Source organism: Artemia franciscana, chromosome 6 (genome assembly GCF_032884065.1).
Source record: "Artemia franciscana chromosome 6, ASM3288406v1, whole genome shotgun sequence".
NCBI classification, from domain to species: Eukaryota; Metazoa; Arthropoda; class Branchiopoda; order Anostraca; family Artemiidae; genus Artemia; species Artemia franciscana.
The window spans coordinates 26084974-26102393 of record NC_088868.1 but is presented as its reverse complement, the minus strand read 5'-3'; the positions used below and the strand labels follow the sequence as shown (position 1 = coordinate 26102393).

Sequence of the window (17420 nt, the reverse complement as noted above, 5' to 3'; positions counted from 1 at the left end):
TCTTTCGAGACTGTAATTGTGATATTACTGGTACCTAAGAAAAGAAATTAAATTGGAAACAAAGCAGTTGTAAGAGAAAATTCTAAGTCTCTCAAAGAAATGCACAAAAAAAAAGTTCAATTGGCTTAATACCATTCTTAATGTCTTTGACTGGGCAGTGGTAGTAGTTGGTCCAGTGTTGATGTTTCTTAGGTCCTGATATTTTCGTAACCAGCTAATCACAATCTTGAAAAAGAATTTTGTTGGAACTTTAATCTTCATCTGAAGAGCTTGTGGTTCTCACTGAGGCAGACAAAGTTGTTAGAAAACAAGTTGAATTGTATCTAACTAAGTCAAAGCCATCTTTAAATTAAAACCCATACATTAGGGGGCTTGTCATACCCAACCATCTCACACACTCTATCCGAAGTTGCTGTTGTGCGGTGGTGCCAACTCTAAATCGCTGGAGAATGGTCCTTGAACCATACCTACCATGTGATCTCCGTTACCGAGTGGGCTTAAATTGCATCTCTCCAGCACTCTCTAGTCCCTATGGTTTGTCACTTGACCTTAGCACAGCAACCAGATCTATCGCCATCATCAACTACGGAGCATCACAGTTCTTGCAACTAATTCGCTCCGAAGTGCGAATTAAGGTAATTAAGGTAATTAGTTTTTGGAGGGATCAAAGAGAGCGCTTGCAATTTCAAATCTCAGAGTCTCTAGATAACCAACAAAAACTGAGGGTCCCTTGTTAAAAAAATTGTAAAGGTGCAGATTAGAATATAGAATATGAATAGAATATGATTTATTGGCTAAAATAGCACACAAGCTAGCATAAGCACGTCAAAACAATTATAATTACAATGATAAAATAAATGTTAAGGGATAAACATAGTTACAAAGTTAAATCAATTATTAAAATGCGAAACAAAATTAGGGACCCCAGAGTAAAGGGTGCTGAGGTACTGCTTAAGAGAACCAGAATATAATTCAAGAAATAAATTTCTTATATCCTGCTTCTACTGGACAGCAGGTCTGTACCTAAAGGGCCCGATAGATTTAATACTATATAGTAAGAAATAAATTTTGTATGTCAAGGGTCCCTAATCTTCACTTTTACCAAAAAATCGCTCAAAACCCACAAATTCAATATAATTTATTATAGCAAGAACTAATGGCTCTTTGCTATAGACAGGTTTCTTGAAGTAGCCCATTGCATCCTGGCATATGGTATATCCAAAAACCACTAGCTCCTAGCCTAAGAAAATGGACAGTTGAATATTTGATAAGAAGGAGCAAAACTAAACTTAGTTTATTTTCAAATTTAAGTTTCAAACCTCGAAGTTTTCGTCAATCAGATTCGTTTCTTTGTTTGTTGTCCAATCCTTGTTTTGTTCTTCTTTTTCATCTCAAAGCTGGATAAGCTAAGCTGATTCCGTCAGATCAAAACCACAGAATTAGCTTTCCAACAACCAAACCAAGACTGAAATCAACAAATCACGACAAATATATCTGGCGAAACAGACACATCAGTGGTATATTGCCACGGTGATGGTACCAGTGGCGCACCACTGAAATTTTTCTGCACCAGCCTGCCTTTCATCGGCGGCGCGCCACCGATTAATTGACATGGTGTTAGGCTCAACTGTATATACAACTTTGTATAATTTTCCAATCTTTTCTCACAAATGCAGGAGGAAATTAAGTTTTTATCGATTTTGAAAAATGGGTGCATATTAGAAGACTATCTTATGTTATAGAAGGTTCCGGAGGAAAAGGGACAATTAACCCGAAAGAAGCAGGGAAATTCATAAGAATGTTTGCAAATCCCAGTTAAAAAGTTTCAATGAGACAATTCAACTTAAGAGTAATTCTCATAATAATGTAACCGATCGCCCTTATTATTTGTTAATTGCTTTGTTTGGACCTTGTTTGAGTTTTCTTTTGGGCGAATTAGGTTTTCTAGTGCCATCTATTAAAAATTGCAGCGTCTAATCAAAAACAAAAGCACGCGACACCGGAAAATCAGACACTGAGAAAAAACTGAGAAAACAGAAAAATTAAGACATGGCATCTGTAGGCAGAATTATCTCTACTTTATCTAAAATTCCAGCTGCCAAGTGTGAATTGAATCTCTCTAAAGTGGCTAAAAGAAACTTTACCCATTTAGTTCAGAGGCAAGCACCTACAGTTGCTGTCACTGCAAAAAAATTGGCAAGTGTTAGTTCAGTATGTAGCTGTGGATGTGGCAGATTTCAAGGAATGCACACAAGAGGTAAGTTGAAATGATCTACTACAATCAGCATTTAATTTTTTAAAATTTTGAATTTTTAGATTTTTGGTTAAATTGATGTAGGCTAATGCAAGAAACATATAGGCTAATATGCTTCTCAATTCTTATTTTAATTTCCATTTTATTCCAAATGTCTGCTAATGGGGCCTGATACAGTCCTAGTCTGAACAATCTAGCCTAATAACTTTGCTGATTTTGTTGGTTCTAATATTCTTGGATTGGCTGCTTCTAAAGGAAAAACTGCTAACTAAATAAAAATGGTGTAAAATTCTAGTTGATTGACTTTTGACTATCTCAGAAAGGGGTAAGGTTAGGAAAATGAAACTTTCAGGGATGGGTTTAAAAGCTAAAGTATGTCCCAGGAAGGTTTTTGAAGTATTCACCTCCACTCCTTCTCCCTCTAGAGAGTCCTGAAATTTGCCCACATGACAGATAGCCTATATACCTATTGAAATTTTGACAAAACAAAATATTACCTTAATTTTCAGTGACCAGTTGATTTTTCTCTACCTTTAGTTCTGAAAATGCAATTCCTGTTATTTGAGTAGAATTCTGAGCCATATCCATGTTTTTTTCCAAAATTTAAGAAATGTATTTACATATCTTTAACCTCATAAATTGGTATTGAGCAAAATATTGAAGCTGAAAATAATTTTGTTGTACTTCATTCAAGCAGAAGATCTATTTTGCAAGGTTTCACTTTTTATAACACACATTTTTTTAGAGGTCAGGGCTCTCTAGAGGGAGAAGGAGTAGAGGCAGATACTTCAAAATACTTCCTGGGACATACTTTAGCCTTTAGACTCATCCCTGAAAGTTTAATTTTCCTAACCTAACCCCTTTCCAAGATAGCCAAAAGTCAATCAACTAGAATTTTACCAAATGTAGCCTAGTAGCCTCTTTTTAGACTTCTTGTATCTTGAAACTATATTCAATTACAGCTTAGAGCAAGTTAAGGATTACAATCCTTGATAGCCTATGCTAACAGACATCTGTAGGAATGATTTTCTTGTATGGCTTCTTATTAGGCTACTTCCTAGTTATAGATTTGACTAGCCTACTCCTATTTTAAAAGTAACTGTATGTAGCCATTCTTTGAAAGTTTTGCACTTAGGCCTAGATATTTCAGTTGATTTGGCTAAGCAAATTGCCTAGATAGCTAGCCTACCACAAGATGAAGAAACACATTAAGTTCAAGTTCTTTATTATTCTTTAACTATACATATTCAAACTATTCACATAACATCCCTGGCAGGGAGACTGGCTCAAAAGCTGGGTGACAATACAAACAGTAAAAATAAATAAATCCAGAAGAAAAGGATATCATCACACTTCTCACTCTATCTCACACCAAAAAATAAATGCCAAAAAACATTTATTAGAATAATTCTCAATATTTATCCAATACCTGAAGGGCTGGGAGCTACTCACAAATTAATATTTACTAATTAGCAGAGATTTAATTTTAGTTTTTAATGTTAATTGCAATAAACTCTGATCAAAAAAAGATTCAAATGTGTTCCAATAATTTGTAATAACATTTTTAGGCAAAAATCTAGACCATTTGGGGACAATGAAAGGCACAGGAAACTTACCTGGCCTGGAAAAGCCTGGAAAAAATGATTTGAAACAATCTGGTTTCAGATCCTTTAGATAACAGACATGGAAAAGTATACATTGAAAAGCTAAAATTTGTCTAACCAGAATGATATTAAAATAACTGTAAAGACTCTTAGTTGGAGATTTACCAGGAAGAGAAACTGGGGAATAAAATAACATCTTAAGGATTCTTGTTGCTTTGTTTTGTAACTTCACAGTAGGAGAAATATGTGACTTAAATGTACTCAAATAAATAATAGAACAATGATTAATATATGAATGAACAAGAGAAAAATAGTTGATTTTGAAGCATAAAAAGCAAGGAAAAATTTAAGATAATGTATTACACCTATGTTCTTTCCTAACTTAAGCCTTAGGCTAGTGATATGAGCTTTCCAGCATAAATTCTGATCAACAATGACTCCAAGATACTGAGTTGTTTGCACTCAATTTATTTTTATTACTTGACCTCCAAATGCAACTTCAACCTCTTGTAATGCTGGTACTACAGCAGAAGTTCTTGAAAAAAACATAAAAAGAGTCTTTGAAGTGTTGACAACTAATTTGTTACAATGGAACCAATGAAGCATCTTTCTCAGTGATAATTCAAGATTTGGTTTTAGAGATTGATGGTGTATGTTGCAGGTAGAGTTGGCTGTATCATCAGCAAACAGTAAACTGAGATCCATATCAGTCCTATGGCAGGTTAGGCTTAGAGGGAGTTCATTTACATAGATAAGAAATAACAGTGGTCCAAGTATGGACCCCTGAGTTACTCCCACAGCATTAGATAGATTTTCCTCATCTGAAATGTAGCCATTTGCATCCAATATTTGTTTTCTGTCCTTGAGGTAAGATTTAATTAGGAGACTTGCTTGTCCTCTAACACTGCAATTATCTAGCTTAGATAGTAGAATTTTGTGAGAAATAGTGTTGAAAGCTTTTTTTATGTCAACAAATATTTTTGCAGGTAGCAGACCTTTATCCATGGCATCACTCAAAAACTGGGTTAGCTTTAATATTGCATGTTCTGAAGAATAGTAAGACCTGAATCCAAATTGAAATGGGCTGAAAAAATTTGTTTTCTCCAAAAAACTGTTCAACCTGTTATATATACATCTTTCAATAACTTTTCTAAAAGCAGACAAAATGGAAATAGGTTGATAATTGGATGGATCTTGCTCGTTTCTGCTTTATGTAGGGGAATAACTCAAGCAGTTTTCATCACAGGTTAAGAAAACAATTTATAATTCATATTATGTAGAATTTTCATAGTTAACACATCTTACATGCAGCCTTGCTATACTTTACCTTGTCCCCTTAATATGCAAATATATAGCCCAAATTTATGTTTTTGAATGCATTATGCCACTTAGAGCTTGTTTTTCTACTTTTGTTTTGTCACAGTTGATTCAATTCACAGATACATTGATTAAAACAACTGAGATGCATTCTGAGAATAGATAGAAAATACAAAATTTGGGCCACATACACATCAGGATATGTTAACTGTGATTATACTGCATAACCTATAATTTGGGCTATATATTTGCAGTCTAGGGGTGGGGGGAGAGGGTTGGCAAAGTATAGCAAGGCTGCATGCAAAATGTGTTAACTATGATTATTCTGCTTAATATAAGTTACATAATTGTTTTTTTTTAACATGTTTCTCTATCTCCAGGTAGCTATCTAGACAAATACTGGGTCTTCTGAAAGAGGTTGGGAAGGTAAAATTCTAGACAAGTTGCTTTTTGCTATCTTGGAAAAAAGTTAGATTATGAACACGAAACTTTCAGGAATGGATTTACAGACTAAAGCATGTCCTGAAAAGGTATTTTCAAGTACCTACCCCTCTCCTTCTTGCTGTTAAGGGCATTGACTGTAAGTTTTTTTTATATAAAAATAAAACCTTGCAAAATAGATCTGCTCAAATGAAGTACAAGAAAAGTACTTTCAGCTTCAAAACTTTGCTCAATTCCAATTTATGAAGTTTCAAAGATCTGCAAGTACATTTCCTAAATTTAGAGGAAAAATCTACATTGATATTGCTTAAAATTCTAACCAAGTAACATGAATTACATTTTCAGAACTAAAACAAGAGCTAAGAGCTCATATGGCACTTGTGATGAGGTCAGAAGAGGCAAGAGCTCATATGGTATGAGCTCTAGCAAAATTCTAAGAATCAATGGATTGATTTAAAAAGAAAATCAGTGGCTTAATGCTAGTTGGGATTTAAAATAAGAGCTTTGAGACATAAGGTCCTTCTAAACATCAAAATTCATTAAGATCCAATCACCTACTTGTAAGTTAAAAATACCTCATTTTTTTTTTCCTTTCCCTTCAGCCCCTCAGATGGCCAAATCAGGGAAAATGTCAATTTGTGCAGGTCCCTGACATGCCTGCTTTTTGTGATTGTCCTATCATGTCCAGAAGCACCAAACTTGCCAAAGCACTGGACCCTCCCCTAACTCCCCCAAAGAGAGCAGATCCAGTCCAGTTACATAAATTACGAATCTATTACATTTGCTTATTCTACCCACCAAGGTTCATCCCAATCTCTCCACTCTAATTGTTTTCCAAGATTTCTGTTCCCCCCCCCTCCAATCCTGGATCCAATTCGAATTGAAAATGGAAGATCTGAGGCATAAGATCTTTCTATATATCAAGTTTCATTAAGATATGATCACCCATTCATAAGATAAAGATACCTCAATTTTCCAAGATTTTGGGTTTCCCCCTCTAACTCCCCCCACTGCTATCAGATCTGGTTGGGGTTTATAATAAGAATGCTGAAGCAAAATATCCTATCACTTTTCATTAAGATCTGATCACACATTCATAAGTTACAAATACTTCATTTTCCTTAAAATTTTTAATCCTTTTCCTTCTAAATATGAAATTTCATTAAAATCCAATCACTCTTCTGTAAGTTAAAAATACTTGATTTTTCTAATTTTTCAGAATTAACCCTCCCCCCAACTCCCCCAAAGAGAGTGGATCCGTTTGGTTTATTTCAGTCATGTATCTAGGATTTGGCTTATTTTTCCAACCAAGTTTCATCCCATTCCCTCCACTCTAAGCATTTTCCAAGATTTTAGGTTTCCCCCTCAAATGTCACTGGATCTGGTCAGGATTCAAAGTAAGAGCTCTTAGATGCAATATCCTTCTAAGTATCAAATTTCATTAAATTTCATTCTGGTCACCCATTTGTAAGTTAAAGGTGCCTCATTTGTTCTAACTTTTCTGGATTAGCTCCCCCCCCCCCCCAGATGATCAAATCAAGGATATGACTATTTCTAAATCAATCTGGTCTGGTCCCTGATATGCCTGCCAAATTTCGTTGTCCTAGCTTATCTGGAAGTGCTTAAACTAGCAAAACCAGGACAGACAAACCAACGGAATTTGCAATCACTATATGTTACTTGGTAAATACCAACTGCCATAACCAGAGAAAACGAAACTTATAACTGAAAATTAAGGTCAAATGCTGTTTTGTCAAAATTCCAGTTGGTAATAGACCTCTCAAGTAGGCATATTTCTAAGACTGAGAAATCAAAAGAGGGCTAATATAGTAGCTTGGTAATAACTTCCCACTGTATGTTTTTGGCCCTAGATTCATTACTGAAAGTTTCATTTTCCTAACCCATTTCCAAGATTGTAAAAAGTAGCTTATCTATATTTTTACTGGCAAGAATCATTGCATTGTTTTCTTCTATATGTAAGTATAAATGGTTTAAGCTGATGCAGGTGTTCATTATAAGGCTTTTGCCACATCTGAAAACTATGGACTCTCACTATTGAATTCATTAATTCTCGCAATGGGCTCTGGGAAGTGCAGGTACTTGAGCTGCCTATCCTCAGCAGTTTAAGGCATTTAGAACAGTTTGTACCTCTAAATTTTTCACTGTAAAATTCAAATATGATAGTAGATAGCTGAATCAACTAATGGAAATTGATAACAATATTTTCTTTGCAGACATGGATTAAATGGATATAGAGGAAAAGGTTAATTCTTAGTTATTCAAATTGAAAATAGAATTATTAAAAAAAAGACTGAGAAGAGATTATGCATGTATGCAACAATTCATTCCAGATAAGGGATGAGCAAAACTTCAGAAAAGAACACCAAAGAACTTATTAGACAACAAACCCATATGGCTGCATAAATTTGAACCCTGGATAATATATAACAAACTGTGAGATAAAGCTGTTTCCTTATTATTTGCATTGTCCCTAATCTTGTGTTACCCTAAGTGTTAATTTAAGGGACCTACCACAGTGTTAGGCTTTATTTATTTATACTTTTAAGTCATTTAATCCATTTTCAATTCTGCTGGGAATTGTGCATCTTCTTTGTCTTCACTGTTTTAATTATACAGTGTTTCTGGTTTATAATTGCTAAGTATTTGTTTTTCCAAAAAGCCACTGATTAAGTAAATTGAGTCATATATCTTCTATGTTTGGAGAAAAATGTGCAGAAGAGAGGCCATATTGGTACTGAAAACAAAGGGCCATATTGGTACTGGCGGGATATCCATCCTTAAACTGCTGAGGATAGGCAATTTCAGCATCTGCACTTTCCACAGGTCCAAATTCACCCCCCCCCCACAATTTCTGAAAACCCCCATGATGAATTGACATCTGTTGGCTGAACGTTATTTTTCTTACATTTTAAAGAAAGGCAGCGCTATTTCTCCCATACCATGCTACCGCCTAGCGAAATTAACACCACATCATGTAGGAGATCAAAAAGGATGCATATAAGTCCAAAAGAGGGATCCAACAAATGTCTTTCCTGCAATATTGCATTAGAAGATGATTCTCATGCCATTCTTTGTGATGAGTGTGACAAGTGGATATGTATTGAGTGTCTAGACATGCCTGAACCTGAATATCTGCTTATCACAAAAATCTCCTGATTTGTAGATATTTGTATCAAGTGCCCAGCATGTAAATACCCATCAACATCAGTTAACACTCAATATCCAAGTGTTCAGAATATTTTACAAGCTACAATTAATAGCATGAAGAATGAGATCCTTGACAAAATCCCATCTCAAGTGGCCTTTCAGGAAATTGTTCACTCATCTTTAAAATACTTGGAAATATCACTAAAAGCTGAGATCTCACAAACAATTGGTAAGATAAAATCACAAATATCAGCCCTAGAAACCTAGGTGTCTTCTATAGCAACATCCAATGCCTCTTTTCTGAAGAAAGGGACAGGCAACATAGAGTGCTTAACGTAGTTGCATATGGAGTTCCTCTGCAACCCAATGACCAGCTGTTCATCAAGTCTTATCTTGATCAAAAGTATAAGCTCAGAGTTGTTCATATCAATAATGTGAGAAGACTTCTGATCCCTACTAACTCTCTCTGCCATCTACATGCCCTCCTCCTGTCCTTTTTACTGTCCCAAGTCTGGACATCAAAAGGTCAATCATCAACTGCTCCCACGAGCTCCACAAGGATATACAATTTTATGGTGATGCATCCAAGACAGAGAGAAACATGAGAAAGGCCTTAGTTGAAGAGCTGAAAAGAAGAACAAGCTTAGGTGAGCCTAACCTCATGATCTTCAAGGGCCAAATTGTTCCAAAAAATGAGGCTGCTCATTGCAGTTGGGAAGCCTCACCCTGGCCCCTCTAAGCGAATCCGCAATGGAAACCTAGTTACATCATTGCCTCTTCATGTAAATATTTTTGTTTCTCCATTGCTTCGCTTTTTTGTCGTTTTAATAAACTGTCAGTTGATATTTCTTGTGAAGCTTCATCTGATCCTTCTCCAAACGTTTCTCATGTCCATCTAAGTGTTTTTTTTTGCTGATGATAATCCAAATGATAGACCTAATAATTTGTTCATGTCATGTCAGAGTTCAGCAGATTCAAGTTTTTCAAGTGCCATATCTGAAGTTACCTCTGAGTCTCAACAGCCAAATTTCTTGAGTCTGAATCCCCTTTCTGGAAATACTTTCCATGTTCTCTGAAGCAATGTTGACTGTCTGACAAATAAGCTTCTTGAATCTGGAGTGTTTGTTAAGGAAGAAGCAGCGGATGTTGCAGGTTTTGTTGAACTGTTACTGAAACATAGTCTATTTGCAGTTACTGAAAAATCCCTACAGATCTCGGGATATCAGCTATTTAGCAACTTGGAGCACCCAAATTGTCAAAGAGGAGTTGGTCTTTATGTAAGGGAACACCAACTTCTGTATTCCCTTCTACTGTGTTCCAACCTTCTGTGCTTGATGTATTTTTGATTGAAAGTGTATGGCTTGATATCTCCATTGCTAATAAAAAATTGCGTCTTGGGTGCATCCATTGAAGTCCAAGTGCTCCTTCCCTTGAAGATAGTGAATTGACCCTCAAAACTATTATTGATGAAATGGCCTCTTTGATATCTCTTCTTAGCTCATCTGAGTTAATAATTATTGGAGATTTTAATTTTCCTGCAATTGAGTGGGTTGAAGGAACTGGGCATTCTTTATCTAATAGTAGAGACTCACCTTTTTTATCTTGCCTATCAAATAATTTTCTTCATCAGACTATCGGTAAGCCTACTAGCCATAGAGCTGATCAGAATGCCTAGCTGTTAGACCTCATCATATTGCATGATCCTGATTCCCTCATTCGTAATGATTGTTTACTGCCAATTGCTAGTAGCAACCACCTAGTTATTCTGTCTGTGTTGTCCCTAAATAGTCATCCTCGACCTAAATTTTGTCCTCAGCCTTTCACTGACTATAAGGCAATACAACAGGAACTTTCATTTGCAAACTGGTCAATGCTTATCACTGGTGACATTAATGAGTCTTGGTTAAATCAAAAATAAACTCTCCTTGCTCTTGAAAAGAAACACTCCAGGGTTATTTTTAGAAAACAGCCTAAAACACTTCCCTTCCTCACTAAGGAAGTTAAGAAGCTGATTCACCAGAAATCTAGAGTTTGGAAATGGTAAATGAAGAAGAGGAACCAGGAGACTCTGTCAATTTACAAGGTAGCAGAGAATTGTGCAAAAGATTCTGTCAAAAAACAGAAATCTGCTTACAAGGAAAATTAGCTTCTGACATCAAGTTAAACCCAAAATCTTTCTGGAGACATGTCTCTGCTAAAAACCCAAATCATAATACTATTCTTGACCTTGTTGACCATGCTGTACTATGCTCATCTCCAATAGATAAGGCTGACCTTCTAAATGCACAATTTGCTTCTGCCTTTACCCAAAACTCAGGTACCTCCTCACCAGATCCTCCATTGTATGAAGTGCTTTTTCCCATGCCTGATATGTCAGTAAGTGAAGTAATGGTTTCCAATAGCCTTGAGAAGCATGATGTAAATAAGTCAAAGGGATCAGATGGTGTTCATCCATGTCTTCTTAAGGAGTGTTGAAGAGCTCTCAGTTACCCCCTGTGTATGCTGCTCTGGTTATCTCTTCAAAATGGGGAACTACCGCATGATTGGAAAACACCTTATATAACCTCGATCCATAAAAAGGGACGAAGAGACTCTACAGAAAATGACTATCCTATAAGCATCACTTCTGCAGTTGTTAAGGTGCTTGAGAGGTTTGTTAACAAAACTCTAATTGAACGATTTGAGGTAAATAACATCCTCTCCACATCACAACACGGATTCAGATCTGGTAGATCTGTGGACACTAACCTCATCCAAAAATATGAATTAGTGACTACACTGCTCGATAACGGTCTTCCTGTCGACATGATTCTTCTTGAGCTGTCCAAAGCATTTGACAAGGTTTGTCATGAATTCCTCATAATCAAACTGAAGGCTGCAGGTTTCAATGAAGGTGTTGTACAGTGGATTATGGGCTTCCTCTCTGAAAGATCACCGAGTGTCAGAGTTTTTGATTCACAAGGAACTCCTCATTTCTCTTCTACCACAACTGTATTAAGTGGTGTGCCCCAGGGCACTTTTCAACTTGTATGTCAACGATCTGCCCACCCTTCTTTTAAATCTTATTACCCTTTATGCTGATGACTCAAAACTAGTTTGAAAAGCGGCTACTCCCTCTGACCAGCAATCAATCCAAACAGATCTTGACAGTCTAGGAGGATGGGCCAACATGTTGCTCCTTGCTTTTAATGTTGACAAATGCCATGTCATCCATTTTGGCAAAGACAACAAGCATCATAAGTACTTCCTTCAAGAAAACTTCCTTTCTGCTGTTTCTGATGAAAAAGATCTTGGGGTTATTGTTGATCACCAATTAAAGTTTAGCAGCCATGCTAAGTCTGTTTCATCTTCAACAAATAAATCCCTTGGTATCATAGAAAGAACAATCTCCAGCCGACACCCAAGAATTTTTATGAAGTATAAATTTCCATACGAAGAAAGACTACATCGTTTGAAGCTGCCAGCACTGACATGCCAAAGGAAAAGAGGTGATATGATTTTAACCAAAAAAGTTCTTCCTAAAAACGCCCTTCCTGGTCTCTTTGCACAGCCTTTGCACTCTGGTACTAGAGGACATTCAGTGAAGCTCCTCATGCAGTATTCCACGAGTATACATAGAAGTCGTTTCTTCAGCCAAAGAGTCATCAATCTGTGGAATAAACTGTCTGAGGAAGCAGTTTCTGCAACTTTAACCAATACGTTCAAGGTCCGCCTTGATAAGGAATGGCTCTGCCAGGAGTTCCTTTACAATTGGGAAGCTGCAGAGTCCTCCACAAGAGTCTAGATCAACAGCCACAATCTACACCAAACGATTTTTTTTCATCATTGGAGCATCACAAGGATGGAAAATCCTTTTTGTCACTCCAAGCTGTGGTTTAAGATAACTTAATGATTTTAAGGTGAAGATATGTTAATTATATAGAGAATATAAAGATTGCTGGGGAAAAGGCAAACTAGATTTTGTGAGGGCGTGATTCACAAAGGTGAAGGAGGTGGCCAAAGCATGAAGGCCTTCGAATCCCCCAAGTAGCAAGCTTTAACAATAATGTAAACGCAAGCACTTGGTTAAACGAAAAAAATAACAGGAAAGAAACGGGTTAACAAAAAAAGAACAGAAACAGGCCCAACAAAAACAGATGTCCTGTTTCTATTTTCTGTTCCGTTTTTTGAAGAACAGAAACAGGTTAGACAAAAACAGAGCAGAAACAGGTCCAACAAAAACAGATGTCCTGTTTTTGTTTTCTGTTCCGTTTTTTAAACAGTTCATGGTAACGAACTGTAGTAAGGAGCGACCCGGCTCAATAGTAACCAAAACTCTAAAAGATGGAATTTTGATACCAATAGTTACATCAAAAGAATAGCATTTTAATGCTGATTTTAAATATATAAGTTTCATCAAGTTTAGTATTACCCATCAAAAGTTACGAGCCAGAGAAAATTTGTCTTATTTTAGAAAATAGGGGAAACACCCCCTAAAAGTCATGCAATCTTAACAAAAATCCCATCATCACATTCAGCGTATCAGAGAACCCAACTGTAAAAGTTTTAAGCTCCTATCAACAAAAATGTGGATATTCATATTTTTTGCCAGAAGGCTGATCATGGGTGCATGTTTGTTTGTTTGTTTTTTCCCAGGGGTGATCGTATCGAACCAATAGTCCTAGAATATTGCAAGAGGGCTCATTCTAACGGGAATTAAAAGTTCTAGTGCCCTTTTTAAGTGACCAAAAAAACTGGAGGGCAACTAGGCTCCCTCCAATGCTTAGTTTTTCTCCAAAGTCACTGGATCAAAATTCTAAGATAGCCATTTTATTCACCATAGTCGAAAAATCTGATAATTATTTCTTTGGGGACGACTTACTCCCCCAAAGTCCCCGTGGGAGGGACTGCAATTTACAAACTTTGACCAGTGTTTACATATAGAAATAGTTATTGGGAAGTGTACAGACGTATTCAGGGAGATTTTTTTTTGGGGGGGGGGTTACATGGGAGGATCTTTCCATGGGGGAAGAGAATTTCAATGAAGGGGGCGGAGGATTTTCTAGCATTATTTAAGAAAACAATGAAAAAATAAATATGAAAGTTTTCCAACTGAAAGTAAGGAGCAGAATTAAAACTTAAAACGAACAGAAATTATTATGTATGTAAGGGGCTCACCTCGTAATACCTCGCTCTTTACGCTAAAGTATTTTTAATAAATTCAACTATTTATTCTACAGCCTTTGTGATTCAGGGGTCATTCTTAAGGAATTGGGACAAAATTTAAGCTTTAGTGTAAAGAGCGAGGTATTGACAAGGGGGTGAACCCCCTCATATACGTAATAAAAACATATGAATATAGAAGTTCGTTGCGTAAGTTAATTCGTAAGTTACGTATATTTTTTACTAATGAAAACGTTCGTAATAAATTAGAAGTTCTAGTTGCCTTTTTAAGTAATCAAAAAATTAGAGGGCAACTGGGCCTCTTCCCCCGCTCCTTTTTCTCAAAATCTTCCAATTAAAACTATGAGAAAGCCATTCAGCCAAAAATGATTAATATGCAAATTTCATTTTGATTATATATGTGCAGAGAACCAAAATCAAAACATGCATTAATTTAAAAACGTTCAGAAATAAAGTAAAAAAAAACAATTTTTTTCTAAACTGAAAGTAAGGAGCGACATTAAAACTTAAAACGAACAGAAATACTCCGTATATGAAATAGACTTTTCCTCCTCGACACCCCTCTCTTTACGCTAAAGTTTGACCCTTTCTCTTAACTCTACTTTTAAAAAGTAAAAAAACTTATTTATTTAATTGAAAAACAGAAACAGGTTAGACAAAAAAAGAAACAGTGCTGATGCTTAGTATGTATCTCTTCTCTTCTGCAAGAAGAGATGTATCTTTTCTCATGCTCCTGCTTTTTAAAATTTCAGACTTAGAATTCTATACTCCCTCCATTAGCAGTATTAGAGTAAATATGATACAGTACTCTTGATAAAATTTTGGAGTATGACAATTATGGTTTGTATACGGTTTGTCACTGAATTATATTAAATTATTAATTATGATTCAGAAAACTATTAATGTTTCCTACTGCAAGATATGCTAAGTTACGTTAGTTGCTTTTCTGCAAATTTTACATATAAAAATACTTTTTACTCAAAGCACAGTTGACTCACAACTGTCAAAACACAAGTTGTGCAGCTAAAGTGTCGGCAGCTTTTGGAATTCTGCTACTGGCAGCTTTGGAGCTTTTGCAGTCCCGGTTATATGAAGCTTTTTCTGTCAATATTATATAAATTGCCACAGAAAAGAAAGAAATAAACATGGAAGCATGACCAGTTATTCTTGAGCATACGAATTTGCTACTTCATTGATTTACTTTCGATAGATTGGGATGGAGGATGAGTGTGCAAAAGTGGGAGAGCCTTGCAAATCATCCCTACTCCCCTCACCTTGTCCATTAGACTTTCAATAGGTTGGACCTCTTAAATAGGCTCTATGCAGCACATATTTTTGATCCAATGACAACTGAAAGAACTTAAATTCTTTTAAAGAATTTAAAAAAATCTAAAGAAATTGACACCAGAGGTATACACAAATTAGAGCAGTGGTAGGACAAGTTTATAAATTTTGCTCAGGACTGTATTGACAAGTTTCCAAATTTTTAAAATGATTAAATAAATCCTTTCGGAGCTACAGTAGTTTGTCTTGTCACTTATTGAATAGCCAAACAAAGTAATTTGGATGGTTTTGCAGTTTGTTGTTGTAGTCTTTAAAATATCGAATTATACACAACATTCCCATAATATCATCTTCTTTTCCTACCCTTAAGCCTCTTACTATTTGATTGCTGAGAGCACATAATGACTAACCTGATATTGCACAATTGTTGTACTTGAAAATCAATACCTTAGCTATTATATTCTTTCAGGAGATAAAGAACTGCTCGAATTTTTAACCGAAGAAATTGCCACAGAAAAGAAAAATCAAAAAATGAAAGTGCCACCTACCACTTTTGAAGGTTTTGATGTGAAATATGACGGCGCTGAAGTCGTTCTCAGTAAGAAATTCAATGATGAAGAGTAAGAATTTTTTTTTTATGTACTAAACACATTAATTTAACAATTAGTGTATTGTACACCAAAAAAGACTTCTGGGAAGGCTGTATATGCCTCTGTCTTAAGGACTGCATTTTGTATAAAACACCCCATTTTTCACTGCAGAATTTAAACCTGATAGTAAATAGCATAATCCACTGATGACAATATTTTACACCCACACATGGATTAAGTGGATATGAAGAAAAAGGTAAATTCTTAGTTATAGGCCTACAGCTTGAAAATAGAATAAACAAGAGCTAAGAGCTCATATGGCACTTGAGACGAGGTCGGAAGAGCAAAGAGCTCATATGGTATGAGCTCTAGCAGAATTTTAAGAATCAATAGATTGCTTTAAAAGGAAAATCAGAGGCCTAATGCCGGCCGGGATTTAAAATAAGAGCTCTGAATAACGAGGTCCTTCTAAATATCAAAATTCATTAATATCCCATCGCCCACTCGTAAGTTAAAAATACTTCAATTTTTCCTCTCCCTCCAGCCCCCCAGAACCCCACCACCTAACTCCCCCAAAGAGAGCGGATCCAGTCCGGTTACTTCAATTACGTATCCTACGACATTTATAAGCGTTTTTCAAGATTTCCAGTTTCCCCCTCCATCTCCACCCAATGTCAACAGATCTGGTCGGGATTTGAAAGAAGAACTCTGAGACATGAGTTCCTTCTAATTATCAAATTTCATTAAGATCCAGTAACCCATTCTTAAGTTAAAAGTACCTCAATTTTTCTAATTTTTCCATATTAACAACCCCCAGCTCCCCCAAAGAGAACGGATCCGTACCAATTATGTCAATCTCGTATCTATAACTTGTGCTTATTCTTCTCATCAAGTTTCATCTCGATCTCTCCACTCTAAGCGTTTTCCTAGATTTCTGTTTTCCCCCTCCAACCCTCTATGTCCCTGGATCCGATTCGAATTGAAAATGGAGCATTTGAGACATTAGATTCTTCTATATATCAAGTTTCATTAAGATCCGATCATCCATTCGTAAGATACCTCGATTTTCACATTTTCCAAGAATTCTGGTTTCTCCTTCCAACTCCCTTCAATGTCACCGGATCTGGTCGGGATTTAAAATGAGAGTTCTAAAGCACAAGATCTTTCTAGATATCAAATTTCATTAAGATCTGATCACCCGCTCGTTAGTTATAAATGCCTCACTTTTTCTAATTTTTCCGAATTACTCCCCCCCCCCCCCCAACTCCCACAAAGAGAGCAGATCCGGTCCGGTTATGTCAGTCACCTATCTTGGACTTGTGCTTATTCTTTCCACCAGGTTTCATCCTAATCTCTCCGCTTTGAGCGTTTTCCAGATTTCCTGTCCCCCCCCCCCCTAATGACACTGGATTCGGTCGAGAGTTAAAATAAGAGATCTAAGTTTCGAGGTCCTTCTAAATATGAAATTCATTAAGATACAATCACTCTTTCGTAAGTTAAAAATACCTTATTTTTTCTAATTTTTTTAGAATTACTCCCCCCCCCCAACTCCCCCAAAGAGAGCAGATCCCTTCCGGTTACTTAGATCCGGGACTTAGA

At 36.2% G+C, this 17420-nt stretch overlaps 1 protein-coding gene across 1 annotated transcript in view; it reads left to right on the top strand.

Moving 5' to 3' along the window:
• The first annotated feature begins 1967 nt into the window (after nucleotides 1-1967).
• LOC136028243 (complement component 1 Q subcomponent-binding protein, mitochondrial-like) overlaps nucleotides 1968-17420 on the top strand; it is a 31134-nt gene continuing 15681 nt past the window's right edge. The window contains exons 1-2 of the mRNA XM_065705972.1: nucleotides 1968-2257; nucleotides 15701-15851. Of these exons, the coding sequence (XP_065562044.1) occupies nucleotides 2050-2257; nucleotides 15701-15851 (359 nt within the window). The 5' untranslated portion in view covers nucleotides 1968-2049. The remainder of the gene's footprint in view (nucleotides 2258-15700; nucleotides 15852-17420) is intronic.